This window comes from Schistocerca americana, chromosome 1 (genome assembly GCF_021461395.2).
Source record: "Schistocerca americana isolate TAMUIC-IGC-003095 chromosome 1, iqSchAmer2.1, whole genome shotgun sequence".
Classification (NCBI taxonomy): Eukaryota; Metazoa; Arthropoda; class Insecta; order Orthoptera; family Acrididae; genus Schistocerca; species Schistocerca americana.
In genome coordinates, this window is record NC_060119.1 from 288,465,566 (window position 1) to 288,489,515 (window position 23,950).

Sequence of the window (23,950 nt, forward strand, 5' to 3'; positions counted from 1 at the left end):
TTAGAGCCCACGTTTATTGGACATTTTTCCTTGTTTTTGTCCACACTGCCACCACTGAAAGTTACCAACCCTACACTCTTCGCAACACAAGAGCCGGTACATGTATTCAACTGTCAGAACCGTTTTCGTTTTCAGCTTTCGACTCGTTCGTTTCCGGTACAGGGATCCTTACTTCAAATTGATACATTTATCGTTTTCCATCATCCTAGAAAGTCTGTAACATCATCACGGAATGGCCCCGTGTATACGTACATTTACAGACGCCCGCACCTATAACTTTGACGCTCTGTAGTCTCGTTGGATGACGTTTCCGGACATGGGTTCCTATTTAAAATACGATGTACTCACTCACCTCTACAAGTCCTAAAAGTCTGTAACGGGAATTTCCGACCACCCTGTGTATCTCGCTATCGCATGACTTGTCGTCTCAGTGTAGTTAGAAGTAACATCATCTACATTCTGTATAAAAGGAGAGATTGCGCACAGGTTTCGCTTCCAGTAATCGCGTCTGAATATAATTTGTTTGTGAGAAGGTCGTGTTATGCCTTGCGTAAACAGGAGAAATGTGTACCAACCGTTATCGGAATGCGACAGAATCGGGATCGATCGATACCTATCGAGACTGCGGTTTACCATTTTGCGTTGGTCGGGAGCCGACGATTGTCATGCGGGTGGTCCATACTCAACGCCATGCAGGATAATTTATAGCAGCTGACAAGACAAGCATTTTATTCGCCTGGTCATGCGGGATCGTACAATAACGTCACGTAACTTGAGCGAGGATTTTTTTTTTATTTTTTTAAAGCGAGACAAATATCCGATGCGACGACGTCTGCAGCACCGTGGACTACATGGACGATCAGTGTTGGGTCTTCCTTTTACACGGCAACACAAAGAGGCACGTCTACAGCGGAGGGTCCAAACGCAAGTGGCACCACGTCGCCTTTCCATGGGGAGCACGTACAGACGAGGTGAACGTCGCTGCAGATGTGTGCTGGTGTTGGCAGGTGCTGGGGGCCGTGTGCCAGGGGCTGCTGGTGCGCTACGGGCTGCAGCAGTCGGCGCTGATCGGCAAGTCCTTCTACAGCTTCCTCACCACCGCGTCGGCCTGCCTCCTCACCACCAGCGTGCTCATCGCTTCCTACCTGCTCTCCGAGAAGTCCTTCAGCCTCGTCCGATCGTCGCTTTTCGTGAGTAACGGCTGCTGCTGGCTATTTTGTGCACTAAATCCACTTACTATTGACTGCAGTTAGTGGAATGTATCTTTTTCGTGCTGACAGGAGTGGCTTGTTGGAAGAGTAATTACCCCATACAGATTTTAATGTGGAGATTGTTTTTAGTGGTCTCTTCAGTCCGAAGATTGAGCCGTTTCAGATCTCCTCGTTAGTCTAACATGTGCAGACCTCTTCATGTCTGCATAACTACTGGGGTCTACAACCATTTGAACTTGATTGCTGTAGTCAAGCCTTTGTCCCAAATTTTCTTGCCTCTCCTCTCCCCACCCCCATCGCCGTCTACACATACACTTCTCCACCGAGCGAGGTGGCGCAGTTGTTAGCGCACTGGATTCACATTCCGGAGGACGACCGTTCAATCCTGCATCTGGCTATCCTGATTTAGATTTTCCATGATTTCTCTAAATCCCTTGAGCCAAATGCTGAGATGGTTCCTCTGAAAGGGCACGGCCGACTTTCTTCTCCATCCTTCTCTAATCCGACGGGACCCATGACCTCGCCGTCTGGTTCCCTTCCCCAAATCAACCAACTGACCAGCACTTCCTTACAAATCGACAATTCCTAGATGCTCCAGTGAGTACCCGATCCAATAATCCCTTTTTTTAATCGCGGTATGTAGTAAAATTGTTTTCTCTCCAGTTCGATTCACTACGATTTCAGTAGTTAACCAATCTACTCTTCTAACCTTCAGCAATCTTCTGTAACAGCATTTTTCAAAACCTCTCTCTTCCAGTCTGTGCTATTTATAGTCCACATTTCACATCCACGAAAGGCGAGATTCTACGTATCAGCACTTTCAGAGCACACTTTCTAACATTTAAAAATTATGTTTGGTGCTAAAAAATTTCTTTTTAGAAACTTCAGTACACCGTATTAATGTAACACAATAATTTTTAACAGTTCGTTACGAAGCGGCTTTCGGTTTCATAGGCCATCGTCAGATAACTTAATACTAAACAGACAGCTGTACAAAGGTTTTACCGCTATTTCGATAAAAAACACAAGGATAGTGTAATACACAAAGAATCTGTGAACAAGTTAATCTTATATTACAATATATTCAAAGATTAAAAATATGTTAATTAAAAATATGTAAGCCAAGTAAGCGGGTAATGGCGCAGACTGCTATGTTATGTGGACAAACTGGTGAAAGTGATGAACGGGCCGGAAAAAGGCGGTGGGAGAGAGAAGAAAGGACTCTATGGAATGTAGATTGGATTAGATTAGATTATAACCTTTCTTTTTCAGTATCCAACTCCTTTCGTGTTCTCTCTAGTAGTTACAGTCCTACCTGATATGATTTGCCACACACATGGCAGGGAGTCCTATAAATTTCACTCTATTTTAAAGATGGAATGTTACATTTATTGCTAAAGAATGTAGACAACAGAATTCCGTATGTAAAAATCTGGAGTATATTTCCTGGATTTCGGTTTCTTGGGAAGTACCTGTGAAGTCCTACCTATATATTGCATGGTGGCCCATTTGTTATCAGTGTGGTTTTGTGCTTTCTGAGGAGGATAAAGAAGCTCTGTTATCCTCCGTCTCTTCCTTTTACTAGGTATGTTGTCAATTAGCGTAGGACTATAATCACTGCTTATTCTATTTCTTGAATTATCTCCAACTCATTTTCAAAATCTGGTTTGGTTTATAGCTTAGATAGTAGGCGGTGCACCATAGAGTATTTCTTGCTATTGCCGGTGTACATTTTAATCTTCTCTCATTTGGTCATCTTCACTTACTTTACTAACCAAATAACGAAAGACTTCTATTACTTTTAGTGTCCAATTTTCTAATCTAATTCCTCACCGGAGTCTGATTTAATTCGACTGCATTCCACTGCCCTTTTTCTACTGTTGTTGATGTTCATCTTGTAATCTCATTTCAAGAAACTATTCATTCCATTCAACTATTCTTCCAAGTCTTGTAAATAAAACTGCCTTTTCCTGCTGCTAGTTACCTTATTTATCCCACACGCGTTTCGCCTTCTCCTGTTCAAAGGCATCATCAGTGGGATGATTTGCTGATCTGCGTTTCCTCCAGACCAGATGTGAGTATGAAAAAACAGTGAAATCGATGATAAATATTAATTATTTATATAATATTCTATGATGTGATTGGACATATCGATGTGTATCATACAACGACAATGATAATTGTAAATTCCTTTTATGATCTGCGTTTGTCTTCCTTTTTTTTTACCTTTTGTTGGTTGGCTTTTGTAGGTTGCTGACGCATATCGAACTGAGGTCTGTTAAGAAATTGTAGTTATTTGTTAATTATTACTTGAAAATAGAGTTAATTATTATTATAAATATGAGTGAATAATTATTTGTAACTTTAATTCCTCTCTCAGTAAGCATTATCTGTGTTAATTATTTCTTTCCGCTGCAAGGAGCGCAGCCATTGATGATAGCGATTTGTATCGCGTTTTTGTCTGTGTTTTCCTTAGAAACAAATCAAATGTTTGCTTGATGAAGTCTAAATAGCGCACAATACGAAAGTAGATTTTATAGAGTTTAATAAACATTTTAAATATTTACTTATTTGCTCTAACAATAGAAAGTCTCTATCAATTGTCTGCCGCCATCTTAACAATTATCTCAGCGGCAAATTCAAATTTAAATTACGCAACTCTGCAGAACAAATGCTGAAGGTAATACAAATGTGTAAAAATAAATGTGCACCGGTGGTCCCGAACTCATTTTAATGAAAATGATTCGAATCAGATTGGTTCCTTAAAAACAGTGCTCATAGCACGATCTTACAAGAAACTTTTCTAGCTGATGTATGGAGCCGAAATTAATTACGCACGAGTTGCGAAGAATATTGTTTCAGGTAACATACGTCAGTGTTGTGCGCGGCTGATATTCGGTGGTTTTAATGATCATTTTGCTGAAGATAACTGCTTCCATCTTAATCAATAGTTGTAAGGAATCTGTTGTATGAACTGTGATTTAGTGACACTTACACAACTTACAGACAACACTTTAACACGACGTTAACTTGGAGTTCTTTAGCAATTTTATCAAATCTTTAGCCGGGAGAAAAATTAACTAGTAATTACTCAATGTCATAAAATAAGACTATCATTTCCATTTACAAATTAGTTAAATACCAAACCACTGAATAACACAGCAAACGCCACATGAGGAAACGCAGATTAGCAAATCATCCCACTGATGATGCCTTAGAACAGGAGAAGACGAAACGCGTATGGGATAAATAAAGTAACTAGCAGCAGGAAAAGGCAGTTTTATTTACAAAACAAGTATTTATATGCTTGCTGCGGAGGATGGCCACACAAACAAACTTGTTATTCTTCCAAGTCCTTTCTCATCTGTGACAGAATACCATCGGCAAATCTCGAAGTTTTAATTTCTTCTGCCAGCCCTTTAATTCACGTTCCAGATTTCTCCTTGGTTTCCGTCACAGCTTGCTCGACGTACAAACTGAATAAAATTGGGGGTAGTCTACAACCCTGACTCATGCCCTTTTTAATTACTTATTCCTTCCATTTATTTCGGCTCTATTACTGCACTCTGGTTTCTGTATAACATTTCGATAACCGTTCACTCCCTGTATTTAGCCCCGCTCCGTAGAATGATGTGGATTGAGTTACTACGATTTACTTTTTTTCATAGTTGCGGTTCACAGTTAAGTAATATTTTTTAAAAGACGCCATAGTCACCACCGGCCGTAGAAATTATTTATTTTCACTAGTGCAATTTCGGCGACCTTAATGGCGTTATGTAAATGGTATAATGCACATATAAAGCTTTCTGACTTGCGGACATGTCATCGTTGTGTCTGAGCTTATTAACTAAAGGAATACAGCAACAGTAAACGGGCGAGAGGCTACGTACGTCGTGAAAGTGGTATAAATTACATAAACTATTACCATTATCACCGTCTAGAACATAAATACAAACAAAGCACTGTTCTTGGATGCTGTTTACATCATAACTGACGCAGATGGCGCGAAAGTATATCCACAGCACGTATTTACTTTGCTCTTCTCAAAGATCGTACATTCCAGAAATAAGACTTGTAATCACAGTATCACAATATCATTTTACGTTGTTGACAGAATACAGTAGTCTAACCTGCGCGGGAAGCCCTGCGTGTTAAAGGAGCGCCCCCGAGATGGGGTGGCGTCACAGCCCCACATCACCCCTCCCGTCGTATTATCAACGACAGTCGTTCGGGGTGCCGGCCAGACAGGATGTGCTTTTTAGGCGGTTTCTCACATTCTACTAGGTGACTACTGGGCTGGTACCCAAGACCAGCCTCTGATACACTATTCGAAAATATTTAGAAAACTTTCACTCTTTTTCACATGAATAAAACTACACGCAGACAGTTGGGATACACATTAATCCGTCCTGGGGGGGTTACAGTTTGCCGACAGGAACGGCATATGGCCACCCCTTAAACTAACTGTGTCGTATCCGTTGATAACCACGCTGACTCCGCACTGATGCTAAACAAAGGGACAAGGAAAGAAGACAGAGCACAGCATTGCATGCGATGATACAGACATGTAGTTTTATGGGGCGGGATAGAAAATTTATTTGTAACAAAGTGACATAAAAATACATACGTTATCTGTCGTAATAATCTTACTCTTCACTTCACATGCGTATATTTTTTTACCCACACACCTCAAACCTATAGAACACATTTTACTCTCCCCAAATCGCTGTCTTCAGTGCAGGTTCTTCAGGTTTTGAGTGAAAGAGCAGTGCTTTTTTTTAAAAAAAAAGAAGGCCATGACTTCTACGATTTGTTTTTATACGTATATATTTTTGTCCTTTAGCTTTTAGTCGCCCAACTTTAATCTATCTGTAAACTTTTCACTTGTACTAATATTTGTTTCGTCTTTGTTCGTATCTTTCAATGCTCTTGGTAAAAGAGCGGAACGGTGTACAGCTGAAAGCCCGTCCCCTGTCGATATAGACTGATGGGGATGAAATAAGAGCTAAGGAAAAAATACAAATTGTGCCAGATAAAGATCACAAAAAGCTCAATTCGTCTTAACAAGCTTTGCTCGCAAAAGTACTGATTCAATGATGCAACCAAAAAATCAGTACAACAAAATGAGTTAAAGTATGTGATGAGACATCCCGCACTAACTACAGAACTTGAATTATTATCTTCTTGTAATATGTGAAATATAAATACGCAGAAAGGTGTGTAAATGTAGTCATGCAGTTCCATGGTGCTTAGAATGTTAACGAGTTTATTTGAGTTGCACTTGTGAAGCTGGTTACATAATATTTACAGAGAATTGTTAAAATAGATTATATAAGATATAAAAACGAGCATTTAAAAATAAATAAAAAACAAAAGTTGAAATCTGTGGGAGTGCACACGATTCTCCCTCGTTATGACATAAAACAAGAGAACGCAATAAAATACAGCACTTCATGAGTACTGTAGTTATGAAACCGGATAAACACGTTTCTGTACAAATTATAAATTCAATAACATCAGTGTACGATTTGTTTGTCTTCTCTAATGCGTAGCCCAAAGCGTTCCACATCCAGCAGGACATCCTTCTTGAGGTGGTCCGCGGCCCAGATAAATAAATGCATGAATGAATGGATGAATGAATGGACGTATGAATGAGTAAATGTACGGCAATATTCAATTGTTTCAGAATTACAGTTTTTAATTTTCTCTTGCAGGTCAATACTAGGCTGGAGAACCTTATCAAAATTGTTTCACTAAAGCAGAAAATCGACCTGGGTCCATGGATAAATGGTTCCTTCAACGACATTGTCTCAGTGGAATTACGTCGCGTGTGTTGCAAAGTCCTGGGGCGCATGGACTAAGAAAGGACATACCTTCGCAACTTGTTACTATTAAGAAGAGAAGGACCGGATTGTTACAGTTTGACTGATTTGGTTAGGTTCTGTTTTTAGACAGTCGGTACAATGAGATTATAAATATCGTCACATCACACAGGTTGCAAAAATGCGGTGAGATGTGCTACCTCAGTAGAAGTTGTATGAATCTGCGAAAATATTTGACTGCCAGGAGCGGGATAGCGTAAAGCGGCGGAGCGCAGGCTTTTCGCTCTCGCCCACCGTCACGAAGACCACTGAATCAGTATGGTACTAACCCTACGGCTATAATACCCCCGATGGAAACAGTATTTGTCTTGGGAACGTGACCAGAAAGTTGAGCAGACGTGCCAATGTTGGCCTACGGTCACAGGTAACTAGTTTGAGTGTCGACACCCTGTGGTAAATTCTAAAAGTATTCACCACGTCTGAGACCGTGACGTCTCACATTGAATGAGATTTTGTATCCGACGCGTGAGAACTGGCTTACGTGCCAGCACCATGTTATTCTCTTTCTTATCGCTCTCCGTCATTATCGCTGACACAAAGACAGCAGTAAACTTTATAAATGCTCACCACAGTCACGTATTCAGTACTTATTACTCATATATTGTGAGATGTGCGAGTACCAGACATTTCTCGGGAAAAGTGGTTGAATCATCTCAAAATGGTTATCAGGGAATTATACGTATGAATACTCAGCTCTCGACAAAATATCAGACTGGTGCAAAACGTGGCAGATAATTCTTAATGTAGAGGAGTGTGGAGGTGTGCACTTTATGATACGTAATAGCGTGGTATCCTTTGGTTACAGGATTAGCGAGACACAATTAGAGTGACTCATGTCGTATATCTGGGAGCAACAATATGTACAGGGTGAGTGAAAAGTCCCCGTAACCCCTAGTATCGAATGATAATTGCTTTGATTCGTTTTAGCACAAATCGTTACTTACGTATTACGTGTCCACCATATTGGTAGGTTCCCCATCATGCTGTAAACACATTTTCATACGCCTCCATGTTATTCTTGACATATTTTCGAGCACGTCCGGTGTTATAGTGCGAAATGCATCCTCAACAGCATTGTGCAGTTCTTCGTTTGTAGCATAACGACGTGCACATACATGCGCCTTAATGATTTCACATAACGAGTTGTGAGTTGTGGTGAGGTCAAGACCTGTTGGCGGCCATTTCAAGGGAGCTGGTGTTACTGACGAACCACGACCTGTCCACCGTCCTGGGAAGTGTTTATTTTGCAACGCTGCATAGTGAGGCGGCGCTCAGTCTTGCTGCAATGTTCTGTGAAGCCCCTTTCCTCAAGCTGAGGTATTACTCACGTTTGTAACATGCGTAAATAATTTATGCCATTCACAGTTCCTTCAGGAAGTTTAGCCCAAGCAGACGACCTGATTTCATCGCTGCCCATATCATTACGTGAGACGGGCTCCTTTCTAACTCGACTGTGTAATGAAATTTTTCCTGGAACGCTCCTATAACCTATCTTATGTCTTCTTTCTGTGTTGTCGTTCTGCGCCCACACACTTGTCACTAAGCTATCTTGGGTAGTATAGCTATGACGGCTCACATCCGTCATGACTACAAATTAAAACTGCTCTGCGACTGCGAAAACAAACAAACATGAACTCCGACAATTGATTAAATAAACTGGTACAAGTAACATAGCTGCCGACCTGCTCCATAACATTTGATACTAGACAAGGGTTTCCAGAGGTACGAGGACTTCTCGTCCACCACGTAGATATCTGAAGCGGTTGTAGGTAAAACAAATGGCAGGCCACGATTAATAGTGTACTGGGGAACTGCAGTTAGTCTGAGAAAACAACTGCACCCGGTTTCCTACATTCAATTAAGCACATACAGGGCTGATACCGACGTCTGGCCTCAGCTACAGGATACAAAAACATTTCGAAAACGTCTAACACTTCCACGTTCGTTAACACTAAACGCAAACACACTGGGTAAACACATTCTGTCTCGTCGTGGGGGGAGAGGAGGGGCTTCCCTGTGGACACACGAAAAAAGTCCACGGAAAAGAACAAGAATGAAGAAGGGAGATGTTGCACACTAAATACTTGTAGGACCTCTCGAAGAATATTGCTCAAGCGTATGGGACCCATACCAGACCGGACTAATGGGCAGCTTCGATCGAATCCAAAGAAGGCCTTGCGTGACTGTCTGCAGTGTGTAGCAGAAATCCGAAAAACTTTAACTAGCGGATACGTCATACGTCATACGGTTCGCGAGAACCTGCTTGGAAAACGTCGAGAACAGTCGTTCAGGGCTTAAGCACAAACGTTCTTCAGATCTTTCAGATAAAGAGTCAGGAAACAACAGCTCACGCAGAGGCGTGATCCATGTACACCGTAGACTCACACTGATGTGACCACCGCCAATGTTCGACCTCAACGGGTAATGAACACTCACAGACGACAGGTGGCAGCACTAGTAGTGGAATGTATATAAAGCATGTCGGGGGCACGCGGAGAACAGTGCAGTCGTTGTCGTCATGCAGAAATGGAGCAATTTACCTGACTTCCAAAGGGCACAATCGTTGGCTTTCGGTTCAGCGTGGAAGCATTTCCGAAACGGCTAATTCTGTTCATATGCCATCGTGGTCACAGTATACCATGCGTGGCAAAATGGAGCTATCCAAGACTGGCGCCAAGGCAACAGTGGCACACAACGGACCATATAGCTTCGGTGTTGTGCACGAGCGAATAGACGTGCAACTGCAGAGCAGCGGATCACCCAGTTGAAACACGGGGCTGTTAACAGCCTCTCCCCAACGAGCGTTGAGCGAATGTTGTTGCATACGGTACTCTGCAGCAAGCAGCTGGTTCACGCACGCATGCTGACTGCAGCCCATCGGCGGTGAAGGCTGGATTTGCACGCCAGTAGCACAACTGGAAGTTCACTGGGTGGCGACAAGTGTCGTTTTCAGATGAATCACGTTTTATGCTCCGATCGAACACGTCGTAAATGGTTCTTGAGTTTATTCAGTCTTCACGTATACCTCACAATTGATGGTTGACCCTTTTGGCACCACATCCACGAGAAAGACGCCATCACAATCCCAAAATAATGTCACCATGACTTTTCCGGCAGAGGGAGTTGTCTTGAATTACTTCTTTTATGGTGAATGAGGATGATACCACTCCATAGACTGTCTTTTTGTTTCTGGCGCAAAGTGGTACACCCAGCTTTCGTCCCCTGTAACGATCCACGACAGAAAGGCCTCTACGTCGGTCTCAAAACGCTCCAACAAGTCAGATGAAATGGCCTTTCTTTGAATCTTGTGGTTCGCAGTGAGTATTCGTGGAACCTATGTTGAGCACCTCTTTAGCTATCCAACAGTCTCAATCATTGCAGACGCAGTTCCAATGCTGACTGACAACTGCAGAGCCAGTTGTCGAGTTGTGATGCGCCGGTCGGCTCGAATAATGGCATCCGCACGATTCAGCATGTCTAGAGCAGTGGCTGTGACAGGACGACCCGAGAGTGATCATAGACCTCAGTTTCTACATTTCCTGAGGCTGTAACTTTCTTTACCCATCGCCCAACTGTGCTCCTATCAACTGCAGCATCGCCATACACTGCACACAATCGTTTATGGATGTGCACCACGGTTTATTTTTCTGCACGCAAGAGTCCAATAACAGCACGCTGCTTGTAACGTTAGTTGTATGTAGACGCCATCTTGAAGCTGTACTACGGCTGTGCCATCTGCCAGAACGGTTCGAAACTTCACCGGCGCACAGCATCAGCAAGGACATTTGTCTATGTATATTAATAGCTTTTTTTTTTAAAAAAAAAAAGAAGGCGGGGTACTACTTATTGAACAAGTATCGTATTAAAGTAGTGTAACGTTTGAACGTGTTTTAGCCTCTATATGGGAGTTCCATCATTTAAAGACACGGGGTTTATTACTCTTAGTATGTTGTGAACTGACTTTCAGAGAAGTATGTTATTTACTGCTGTGTGAGATCGCAGTTTCTGATATTGTCTGTATTCATTATGCTCTTCCTGAATGAGATATTCACTCTGCAGTGGAGTGTGCGCTGATATGAAACATCTTGGCAGATTAAAACTGTGTGCCGAACCGAGACTCGAACTCGGGACCTTTGCCTTTCGCCGGCAAGTGCTCTACCAACTGAGTCACTCAAGCATGGCAGCACGGTAGCTCAGCGTGTTGGGTCAGAGGGTTAGCCAATCTCTGTAATTAAAAAACTGAGTGAACGGATCAACGAAGAACCTGAACGGGGGTCATCGGACGTCCGCCCCGAACAAAGTCGACGAACAGTATAGAACAAAATGAGATCAACTTAAAAAAAAAAAAAAAAAAGAAGTTGGTAGAGCACTTTCCCGCGAAAGGCAAAGGTCCCGAGTTCGAGTCTCGGTCCGGCACTCAGTTTTAACTGCCAGGAAGTTTCTTTATGCACTTGTTACGATGCTGTTGTGTACGTCAACGTGACTGCCGCACAGAAACTGTAGCAACGTAGATAAGCAGATTTGCGTAACATTTATAGCTTTCATAATAGTTTATAGCCATTTCAACTGTATTTTTATTGGAAAGGTCAATAATATCTCTAGTAGTCTCGAACTAGGTAAACAGCCTCTTTATTACATGATGCGTAAAAATCCACATCCTTCCGGTCTGTGAATATTCGTATTTATTTCCCGTCTTGCTTCTGCTAAAAGGACAATGTTTAACAGCTGCTTGCCTTTTTAATCCAGAAATAACAGTTTAGATTGAGACACTATCTTAAATGAGAGCGCGTGGAAGCGCCATTTTTTCACTAAAATTCCGAATCACAAATATGAGCTTTATGAAGAACCACTGGTCTTCTTCAGATATGAGACAAGACTTTGACTTAACTAGTACTACTTTAGTAAAAATTAGCAGTTCGGTTCGTTGTGATCTCTAGAGCCTGTTCATTTTAAATGAATATGTTTGCTTTTCTTTTTATGAATAATTTCAATACAATACTAACTGAGAATTTAGAAAAGAAATCGAACTCCACGACTGAAATCCGACAACAAGGTGTCTTTTGTTCAACAAAGTTTTACACGTGGCTACTACTCACTGATTCATGTAACAATGGTTCAAATGGCTCTGAGCACTATGGGACTTAACTTCTGAGGTCATCAGTCCCCTAGAACTTAGAACTACATAAACCTAACTAACCTGAGGACACCACACACATCCATGCTCGAGGCAGGATTCGAACCTGCGGTCGCGCGGTTCCAGACTGTACGCCTAGAAGCGCTCGGCCACTCCGGCCGGCCATCTAACAATGAACTGTGTTCTTCCAGAAACAGTTAAATCTGTCTGTGTACCAACCGTTACCAAAAAATATACATTGTCCTGAATCAACATCACTACATTTACTGCAAAAAAATGTCTTTACTACAGTAAAATACATGTTCCTATTCAGATGCTGTTCACCAGTTTTACTACAGTTTGCACTATCGGGAATATCAACAAGATAAATACTAACATCATTAGCCAGCAACTATTCGATAAATTTTTTGAAGGGCATCATCTTTCCGCCAGTGACTGTTATAAGTTTTTATTACACTATTGCAATTTCGGCCTTACGTTGACATGACTTAAAGCCATAACATCACTTGATAATGGCCTAAGGCCGAAATTGCAATAGTGTAATAAAAACTTATAACAGTCACTGGCGGAAAGATGAGTTCCTTCAAAAATTTTTTTGAGACTGTGAATCCCAGCTACAACAAGTTTATTCAATAAATGGCATCAGTTAATACGGTGCCAAAATTTTATTAATAACCTCTAAAATGTAACTGCGACAATGAAACTGTGAGAGATTTTTGTCAATAATGGATAATTTAGTGGACATCTTGGTTGTAGAAGCTGATTATTGGCTGTTCCATCTTGAAAATAAGCTCATCTACATTTTGCAAATGCTTGCCATGTAACGGTTTCTTCGTGCAAGGAGTGAGGATAAAGCTACTGGGTGCCACGTTAGGAGAAAAGGGATGTTGAGGCACAATTTGATAGCCCAGAGAAGTGGCATGCGTGACTGTGTACTGTGTGGAGACCCTCGGACAGCTACCCACAACAGTTAATCATGAAGCCTTCCGTGATTTCGTCAGGAGATACAGGATGTTCCATTTATCTGATGATCGCTCGCACGAGACACTAGATGGCGGGCAGCGAGCACTCGGTTGCCCGGCGTATCAGATGCCATGTCGATCGTTTGCTATCGCAGTACTGAATTTAAAATATATGCAAATAAATTTTGTACTCACCCATGTCATACAAGGAATGCTGGAACGGCCTACCAATATTTTCCATGCATTTCGGACTTCTATTCAATACATTACTCATCATTTAAGGTAATTCTCTTTGAGAAACTGTATTAACTTACTCTTGTATATTATCCGTAAGCTCCTATAACCTGTGCAGGTTTGTTGTGTACACTTTATCATTTAGTGCTACCCACAAATAGAAATCGCGTGTGGTTAAATCGGGACTCTGAACAGGACGATAATTGTTGCTAATAACTGTCGTGGAATACATCGTGAGCTGCGAGCAAGGAAACATTGGCCGTGTGAACCCTGGCCGAAACCTGCTGAACAAACAAGAAGCTTCGTTCTCTTTCACTCGATTCATAAAAAAAAACGCTTGCAAAATGTTTTGCACATATGTCACTGTTAACTGTGACATTAATAAAAACTAGCCCTACTATTCTGTCACTACCAACTGTGCACCATGCTCCTATTTCCTGATCGTAAAAGGGTTCCTGAGCCAACGGCTTTGCCGCAGTTGTAACACCAGTTCCCATCAGATCACCAAAGTTAAGCGCTGTCGGGCTGGGCTAGCACTTGCATGAGTGACCATCCGGTCTGTCCAACGCTGTTGGCAAGCGGGGTGCACTCAGCCCTTGGGAGGCAAACTGATAAGTTACTTGATTGAGAAGTAGCGGCTCCGGTCACGAAAACTGACAAAGGCCGGGGTAGCGGTGTGCTGACCACATGCCCCTCCATATCCGCATCCAGTGACGCCTGTGGTCTGAGGATGACACGGCGGCCGGTCGGTACCGTTGGACCTTCATGGCCCGTTCGTACGGAGTTTAGTTTAGTTTAATAAAAGGTTTCCTCATGACAATATGACTCTGTATGCACATATGAATCGTAAATAACCACTCGTTACACTTTCGCAGACTGCACTGTTACTGTTACACTCGTAATGTTTGCCTCAGCGTTCGGTCACTGGCGGTAAAGGTTAGTAGGGGACGTTAACAGGGAGACGCGGGACCCATTTGACTGGCTTATGCGGCTGCGGTGGCGCCTACGGTCATCAGATTAATGGAATACCCTGCATTTGCTCGATGATGGTCAGGTCATAGCGTTTTTCAGCGTCAGCGTGTTTCCACTGATTGCGTAAGTCGACTGTCTCACTAAACTCCACTGACCAGAGCAAATTTTTTTCGATTCCTCTAGTGACGTGCAATAGTACAATGATGCGGGCATTTCAGTGTATACCAGAACTGCAACACGTACGTATCTGAAAAAAAAAAAAAAAAAAAAAAAATATATAACATACTTTCATGTAATAAAGTCATACATATGGGTGAGTCACATAAGACATAAAGCCCCTTTTATTTTAGTGAGCCGGCCGCTGTAGCATAGCGGTTCTAGGCGCTTCAGTCCGGTCCCGGGACTTTGCTCGGCTGATCCAATGCCCCTCCCCCCTTCTGCATCACATGACACTGCCCTCTCCCCCTTCTGCAGTACATGACACCGTAAGGCCGGCCGGTGTGGCCGTGCGGTTCTAAGCGCGTCAGTTTGGAACCGCCCTGCTGCTACGGTCGCAGGTTCGAATCCTGCCTCCGGCATGGACGTGTGTGATGTTCTTAGGTTAGTTAGTTTTAAGTAGTTCTAAATCTAGGGGACTGATGACCTCAGAAGTTAAGTCGCATAGTGCTCAGAGCCATTTGAACCATTTTTTTATTATGATAGTACGCTAAGGGGCATGTAGTTTGGTGTGTGAGAAAGAGTCTTAACTCTTTCATCGATCGAGATATTGAAGCATCTAGTTTTTTAAATGGAATGATATACCTTTTTTAATGACACTCGAAAGAGATGAAAAGCCGAGAACAGTGATATAACGCTTGTTAATTTTGATGTTGAAACTGTTCGCAAATGACTGAGAAATGCACTAAAATTGGAAATCAGTGCGGCCAGAGTGGGCTGTTGCGGTATAAACAACGCGAAGCGGAGCTCTCATGCTAGGCTCCGTCATTATGTGTAGCAAGACAAGCCTACCGCTACTGAGATAAAACATCATTTCCTGTACAAACAGATATAGGTTCAACTATGATTTTTGTATATCGATCTACATATGCTACTTTCTGACGCACCTAATGGGATTTAGGAAAACTCTTTCATATGTGTGAAGGTATCCAGGTTTTTGTGGAAACAAGTACAGTTTCATCAGGTAATTTTCAATTTAAATCCTCCCTGTCGCTGCTTGATTTTCAAATCCAAAACAGAAACGTCGCGCGTTCACGCTTCGTACTGCTTAACAACCTTTTCACAGAAAAAATAAACTAGTTTTTTAACTTGCTCAGATTTAAAGTAATAAGAATACCTGACCTCCCTTTGCCTTGAGACTCCTGAATGCTTCTTAAAAGCAAAACACCTGCTGTTCGACAAATATCTATAGATACTACTCGAAATTGTCATTAACCTGAATGCACTTTAAATAAAATAAACATTTCATTCAGAACGACTGACGACATGTCACCTACAAAATAAATACTTTTCTTAACGAAACTTAGTTTTGCACTTTACTTAAGCACGTGCTCAGATTGTATGCCATCCACTGCAACGTGCATTTGAAATCGCTGTTCGAGAGATAGACGGACAGATGAAAGTCCATTGCATTATATGCCGTTGGATGGTGTGACGATTCGACGGCACATATCGTCTGGCATAGCTGGGGTTTCATGACAGAATGCATCTTTCAGTGCTCTACACAGAAAGAAATCAAGATGAGTCATATCTGGGACCTGGCTGGCTCCTGTGCTGAAGAATTCCGTTCTATCCAACGATTGGGAAACTTTTCATTCAGTATTCACGTTGCAGCGCGAGAAGACTGAGCTGGGCAGCCGTCTCGTTGGAACCACTGACACTGTCGCTTATCGAGTGGTATATCTTCTAGAAGAACAGGTAGATTTTTCGTATTTCCACTTTACACCCCTAAGATGAAATAAAGTCCCGCAACGGAATTTCCTTCAATGCCACACCATACGTTTTACGTTCGTGTTGTACCTGACGAAGGCAGCATGGACTTTCACCTGCCCAGTAGTGCATGTAACGTCAATTTACATTACCGTGGTTCGTAAAAGTTGCTCCGTCGGTAGAGACCACACCATGGAAAAACGTAGTGTCGTGTCTCAGTGCTGTAGAGCAAACCGGCAAAATTCCATACGACGTTCGAAATTAAGTCCTCCGAGTGCCTGATGTAGTTACAGATGATAAGGGTGGAATTCATGTCAATGCAATATGCGAATGACACTTGTCTGGCTGATCCCACATTCCTTGGCAATACGTCTCGTGCCACCGAGCGGTCTGAGCAGCGCCGTAGCCGGAGCAGCTTCTTCATGTTCTGTCTTAGTCCGGAGCTCGTGGTCTAGTGGCTAGCGTTGCTGCCTCTGGATCACGGGGTCCTGGGTTCGATTCCCGGCCAGGTTGGGGATTTTCTCTGTCTGGGGACTGGGTGATTCTGTTGTCCTCGTCATTTCATCATCATCATTCGTGACAATGGCTAGATTGGACTGTAAAAAAAATTGGACTGTGTAAAAATTGGGACTTTGTGTGGCCGCTGATGACCGCGCAGTTGAGCGCACTCCAAACCACACATCATCATGTGTTCTGCCAGTTGCAGTCTTCGTCGTCGTCGTCTGACGAGGAAGCAGCCTGTTCGCACTAGTGACCTAATAATTCGGGCAACTGCCTGGCGCGGCGGACAGTACAGACATCTCTACACTGCCGCACCGTTTCGGCAAGATTTCTTTAACATTCACCGAGTAAAAGTAGCATGTCTGACTTGTCACTGGTGTACAAGGTAAGTTCGGCCACCGAGTTGCAAGTCTTTTCTGTTGACGGAACATTGGGCGACTTGCGTGTCGAAGAAGATGAAATGATGACGAGGACAACACAACACCTAGCCCCCAAGTGGAGAAAATTTCCCACCTGGTCGCGAATCGAACTCCGGCCCGCTGCAAGGCAGTCAGACGCGCTGGCCACTTTTTTCCATTATGTTCGTTATTGTTCGTTGCATATGGTTGGGTCGGACGTCACATGGGACCTGTTCATAGTTGATCCTTTCACTTAGTTTTTTTTTAATACTATTGCAGAGGCAGCCAACCATCTGCCGAACACTTTGAGCTACCTTGCCGGCGCACTTAGGTAAAGAGGCGCACGGAACCGTGCACGAAATGAAAAATGAGCTATGTCTTACGTGACTTGCCCTGTATATAATCCAAGTCCGCTGCTTCAATGGTATTCCTTTATTGCGGTAGGCCTATTTCGGCTACAGTTGCCATTGTTAAGCTATCTAGACCAGACAGAACTTGACCAGACTCCTGGGTCTTTGCTGCCGAGCCGCGTGATTGAAACGCACGACAACAGCATTGTGGCGGTCGGTAGCAGCCGGCCAAACACAGCAGCGGCCAGCTGCCTGCCCGCCCGGCAAGCGAGGAATCGTATTTCGACACGAGCTGGTCGCTGCGGCCAGCGCTTTCACCAGAAAGTACAGGTCCCGCGACGAACTCACGACGTCACAGTGATCGCCTCGAGGCCCGCGAGAAAGACAGGCCGTGGCCGTGGAGCGCACGTCACAGCACCTGACACTGCAGGCCTTACGAATTCTGTATCGATAGCTGACACATACCATATGATGAATAGTATTTTTAAAAACTGTCGATACATCGATTAACTATCGATTGCTTTGTGCAAGTATCTTAAATGCAAAATAGCTTTCTAGGAATTTTTTGTTGATTAAAGACAGCAATACAGGATACGCAAATGTTGTTTTATAGTTAGTCAGGTACTTAAAATCTTGTCCTTTAGTCTATTGTTTAATATAACTTCACAGAAGGTGCAAATTTTGTTTTATAAAAAGTAACGTATTTAAATTCTTCTCCTTTAGTCTGTTGCTTTTTTCATCAACTATTTCTTCTGCCTTGGAGAAAACTCTTTCTGCAGGCACTGAGGTCGCTGGACAGCACAAATATTTTGTGGCCGTTACAGGCAACTTACTACTAGCTTTTATCCAATATTCTAATACACATGTGTGCGCGTGTATTACAGGTTTTTCAAAATAATGACGTAGGTCAATTATGGAAACTGACTGGTGTAACGACATCGACGTTACACTGTTGCTGTATCTGTGTGCATCACGTTTTGTTAGGCAATGTGTATCGTTGAAGTCACTATTCCCTTATATTTCAGATACGTTTTACGATATCAAAACGAAGTTTTCGGCAAACGATTTTATGCCGAGAGGCGATTATTTTGTTACAGTTCGTACTTTTCCATCAATCGATGAAACTACACAGATACTGTAGCTTTTTATCAGCCCCAGCTACGTACGTATTGTAATGCAATTCGACTGCTCGTAAAAATAGTTGAACGGTGTAGCACGTATCAAGATAGTGGAAGGATACCGTATACACTGGGATGCCCAGTTCTTTGATACGGACTTTCGCTGAGCATTGGCATATCAAGAACGCAAGTTTTCGGACTGAGTGCGTGTGAGTTTTCGAACAGTCAGCAGGAGCAAAAGGGAAGAAGTCGACGGCAGGAAGACAGAAGCTTGAGTGGAGGGTCGGATTAAGGCCCAAGTAACACGAGAGGCCGCTGGGGGTGCGAACTGAGAGGGGCGGCTCAGGTGCCGCCACTGCAAAATGTGTACACAGCGTGTATAATAATTAACAACGAAATCAAACAATTTCTGTGTTCATTAGATTTACATTTATTTAAAAAAAATGGTTCAAATGGCTCTGAGCACTATGGGACTTAACATCTGAGGTCATCAGTCCCCTAGGACTTAGAACTACTTAAACCTAACTAACCTAAGGACATCACACACATCCATGCCCGAGGCAGGATTCGAACCTGCGACCGTAGCGGTCGCGCGGTTCCAGACTGAAGTGCCTAGAACCGTATTTTTAAATGAACGGCAACTGATGTATTAGGGAGGAATGAGAGGGAGATGGGAAGACGAATGATACGCCACCTATGTCAAATAATGGAAAAGGGGAGAGGGGGTGCTAAACTGTCTTTCGTTTGTGTGGAAAAATATTCTCGAACCGGTCCTGCTCGAGCGAAACGAGGTATATTGAATGTTGTGGTAGTTAAGAGTGAGACGAATGTCAATGGAAGGTAAGAAAATAAGGTACGATAAAATGAAATGTTAATAAAAATTCCAGGCAAAGTAATGAAATGAGAAGTTATGGACGAAACGCATAGGAAGTTTGGTAGTTAAAGTGTTTAAGATTAACAATCACATGAGTGTAATGCCAAATGACACTTGCACGAAACGGTGTGTGTTTCACTTGCTAAGCAATTACGTGTGTGTGTGAGTACGAACTGAAGTATTGTTAAGTTGAAATTGTTATATAAACAGTCACTTTAGTTGCAAGTACTTTTTATTAATTGTAACGAAAGACATCTCATCTTCTATTGAACATCAATATAAAAATATTGCTAACTGTACCAACAGATCGAAACAGGTACATGGGATCGGTAATAGGTACACGATCAAGGGTCTCAGCTTCCACTTTTTTACTCATTGATCACATTTAAGACCAGTAAATACTGCGAGATGGGGAGACGTGTTTCAATTGACAGTTTAGCTTTTCGCCCCCCCCCCCCCCCCACACACACACACACGCACCTTAAGTCCACTGGCGCTCCTGAAAAGAAATTTTTAATACGTTGCCACTATGGCTTTATTGTAGATGGCACTGGTTGAATTCATTGTATGTTTCCGAGACTTGTGGGAACAAAATTAGTGATTAAATTACAATGAAATGAACACCCTCAGCTGCTTACAGGCGTTTAAATGCGTCAACGGGGACAGATGAAAATGTGTGCCCCTACTGGGACTCGAACCCGGGATCTCCTGCTTGCATGGCAGACGCTCTATCCATCTGAGCCACCGCAGACACAGAGGATAGCGCGACTGCAGGGATTTATCTCTGGCACGCCTCCCGCGAAACCCACATTCTCAACGTATTGTCCCGCACTACATTAGTAGTGCCCCCGCCCATTATACTCATTACTCGCGGCGCGTTGCCGATTCCCGTAAGAGTTCGGGCACTGTTTGTGCATTCGCACAGAAGAAGAAGATGGTCAAGTGGCCGGCGAGCCTTAACTATATGTATATTAAGATGATATCTGTTCTTTCGGACTTGTCCGAAAGAACAGATATCATCTTAATATATATAAAATTAGTGATCGCTGTCAGCGTTATAAAAGACATTTCTGCTCTGGTATGATGGGGTTCACGCTTTATTTAGACTCTGAAGCTCAGGGAGCGGTAACCCACATTACAGGATATTTGTTGCGCCCACTGAAAGTTCTCAGCAGCAGACTGACCCAACTGTAGGGCCTGAGATTGTCTGGTGGCATCAGGGTTTTCCTATGAATGTCAAGATGTGAGTTATGATCACCAGAGGACAGGATTGAAGGCATCACTTTACGGAGAAAGATGGTTAATAGGAGAAGAGGCAGAGCTGACGATAATGGCTCAGTTGTAGGTAAGAAGCCAACGTGGAACGGTCTTAGGACAGAAGAGGAGGCAGAGATTGCGTGACAGGTGGAAGTCTCAGTCATCGAGCGCTGTCGTGACTTACAGCAGTTTTCCGGGATATTACGGCAGTTAACAGTTTCCGCTCCTAAACACGCTCTCACGACAGGTTTCTCGAGTCAGCGCATCTCCAAAGCACGTTAACAGCTACGTCACATCAAAAGTTCTGTCGTCGATTTCAAGTAACGTAACTGCTAGTAAGTCCGCCTCCGTAGCTGTGTGAGTAGTCAGTGTAGATAGGTTCCGAATTCGATTCCCGATACTGTAAAGAGTTTTTCCTAGGTAGAAGGACCGGTGCGGGATGCACTCTGCCTCGTTGTGCCGATTGAGGAGCTACTTGACCGAGCAGCTGGGGCTCGACGGTCTGGAAACTTTGCTCGGTTGATCCAATGCCCCTCCCCCCTTCTGCATCACACGACACTGCCCCCTCCCCCTTCTGCAGTACATGACACCGTAAGGCAGAGGATGACTCGGCTGCCGGTAGATATCCTCTGAGCCTTCAGGTCCTGGCAAATAGTTCGTTTTTTATGTGCTAGTAAAGACAATATTTTTTTGTAACTGTTTGCGCGGTACTAAGACCTGTCATTACTGTGCGAGAATTGGCATTTAGATATATACTTTGAAAATGATATCACAATGTGCTATGGTGGTACCAGGAATGTTACATTAAACAGTTGTCTTCCTGTAGCCTTTGCGAAAATAATTTACAAAAACGATTCCGTGTGCGTGTATATACCTCTATAAGTTATTATCTTTTATATATTCTGATCCATGCACTGTATTGTTATACAAAAATGGTCGCACTGCTGCAGCTGTCACTGTATTAGTTTTTACACTACAGTTTCGGCACCATTCCAATAACCTCTCACAAGCGAATTGATGCACACCTCGTTTAATGTTCTCTTGCGGAAAAAACGATGTACACGTTCAAAAAATGTTTTGTATCACGTCTGTTCCAAGAGTTCCGGATCCTGTACAGAAAATTGGAACAGAGATAAACATAAACATCATTTCCGCCCGTTTTATTGCTTATGAAAACCACAGATTGCATGTTGTACCACCATACAGCGAGACCTGCAGAGGTGGTGTAGCACGTCCTCTTGCACTGATGCATGCCTGTATTCGTCGTGGCATACTACCCACAAGTTCATCAAGGCACTGTTGGTCCAGACTGTCCCTCTCCTCAGCGGCGATATGGAGTAGATCCCTCAGAGTGGTTGTTGGGTCACGTCGTCCATACACAGCCCTTTTCAATCTATCCCAGGCGTGTTCGATAGTGTTCATGTCTGGATGATGATGATGTTTGGTTTGTACGGCGCTCGACTCCTTGGTCATCAGCACCTGTACAAAGTCCCAATTTTTACACAGTCCAATTCATCACGCTTCAGTTCCCACGACTCGCAATAGGAGCAGCAAAATTTGCACAAACTTTCGAATTCACTTAGCTCCAACAGAATGAACTCAAATTTACAAACAACATTGTTCTGAACATGACTGACGGCATTTGCACAGGTGCCGTTCGTTGTCAGATACAAAAGCGCCACCTGTAGGTTTAGCTAGCATCTGCTTTTATGCTGAAGCATGTGTTTCCATATTTTGTCCAACCCCTGTATGTTGTGTTGCAGGAGACGCTGTTCAACGGCACGGCGGCCTTTCTGTACCTGAGCGCGTCCAGCTATCTGGCGCACGCTGTGCTGACCGACCTGTGGAACATGTACACCGTCACGCCGTTCTTCCAGGCCTACCCTGCCATGACGGCGGCATACGTAAGTCTGCGCTGACAGCACTGTTCGTCCTGAGAAGATAGCGACACACAGTACAACGCTGGCGCGCGTGTAGACCAAACTTCTGTTTATTACCCTTTTTATTTTGGTGTGATTCTTATCAGGCACACGTAGAAGGCAAAATATCACGCAACAGCATAAACAGCGCTATATAAATTATCCGTTTCTATTATCAACTTCCGTAAACCGCATTCCAACACTAACAACGATGATACGCACTGGAATTTCGTTTTGGGGTAAGAATTGTAAGGACCGATATTTGTTCTGAGCCGTGCCGGCTCGTATCGATTGATCGATCGGGTCGGCATGGTGTGATCTTTCGGCTCGGCCGTTTGACGTGGCTTTTGGCCGCGACGGGCGTGGGGGCTAGAAAGGGGACAGCCGGAGAGCCGCGCGGCGCTGGGGAATCAGGGGGACTGTGGTTGAGCAGGCCGGGGCACGACGGAGAGGTTGTGGTGTATCTGACACGTTTGCAAGACCGAACCTCGCTTGTAGTGTGGGAACTGGACTCGGCCACATTACCTGATTTGGATCTGTAAAGGATTTCATAAAAGATTAGGTGAGAATTGCTTGTGATGTTTTTGGTGTGCGTATTACACTGATCCTTGCTTCGCAAGTATCGGCACCATGACTGGAAACTGTTGTCTTGCCAACCAAAAAGTCCCATCTATTTAGTGCTGTTTAAGTAAACACGTGTTATTGTGTTTGGTTAAAGGTTTATCTGGATTTTGTGATGTGATACAGTCCGATTAAGCGAGGTGTATTAATTGGTACTATTGCTGTTCGGAGTGACGGACGGCATAAGCCAGTATGGTGAAACTGTAATATTTTTCCTGGTACATTGAGCTGTGTGGGCGTTGTTATAGTTGGTTCAAAGCACAGGTTTAACATTGAATCTGTACGTTCTGTGTTATCTAATTGCATTACTTGGTCACTCGTAAACAGTGAAATGGTAGTTTTACTTGACTGTTTAGGATTATCAGAATCCTGTTAAGGGGTAATTTAAATGAGCTCCCCAGATTCAGTGAGCATATGTTAACCTACTAGTGTAGTTTAAATTTCTAAGCTGACTTGGTATTATGTTATTCGCCCTCGTCAAGGGCATTAGTTATTGACTCACCCTTGACTATTTTATTTCAGTGTTCGTGAAATAGGCTATTATTTTATACACCGTAGTTATTTTACGTTTGAGGAATTAATGTTTGCCGT

The 23,950-nt window shown here is 43.2% G+C and overlaps 1 protein-coding gene across 1 annotated transcript in view; it reads left to right on the plus strand.

Annotated features, from left to right (window-relative positions):
- LOC124594859 (protein singles bar) overlaps positions 1-23,950 on the plus strand; it is a 145,146-nt gene that overhangs the window by 79,414 nt on the left and 41,782 nt on the right. Inside the window, exons 3-4 of the mRNA XM_047133326.1 lie at positions 1,008-1,190; positions 22,583-22,723. Of these exons, the coding sequence (XP_046989282.1) occupies positions 1,008-1,190; positions 22,583-22,723 (324 nt within the window). The remainder of the gene's footprint in view (positions 1-1,007; positions 1,191-22,582; positions 22,724-23,950) is intronic.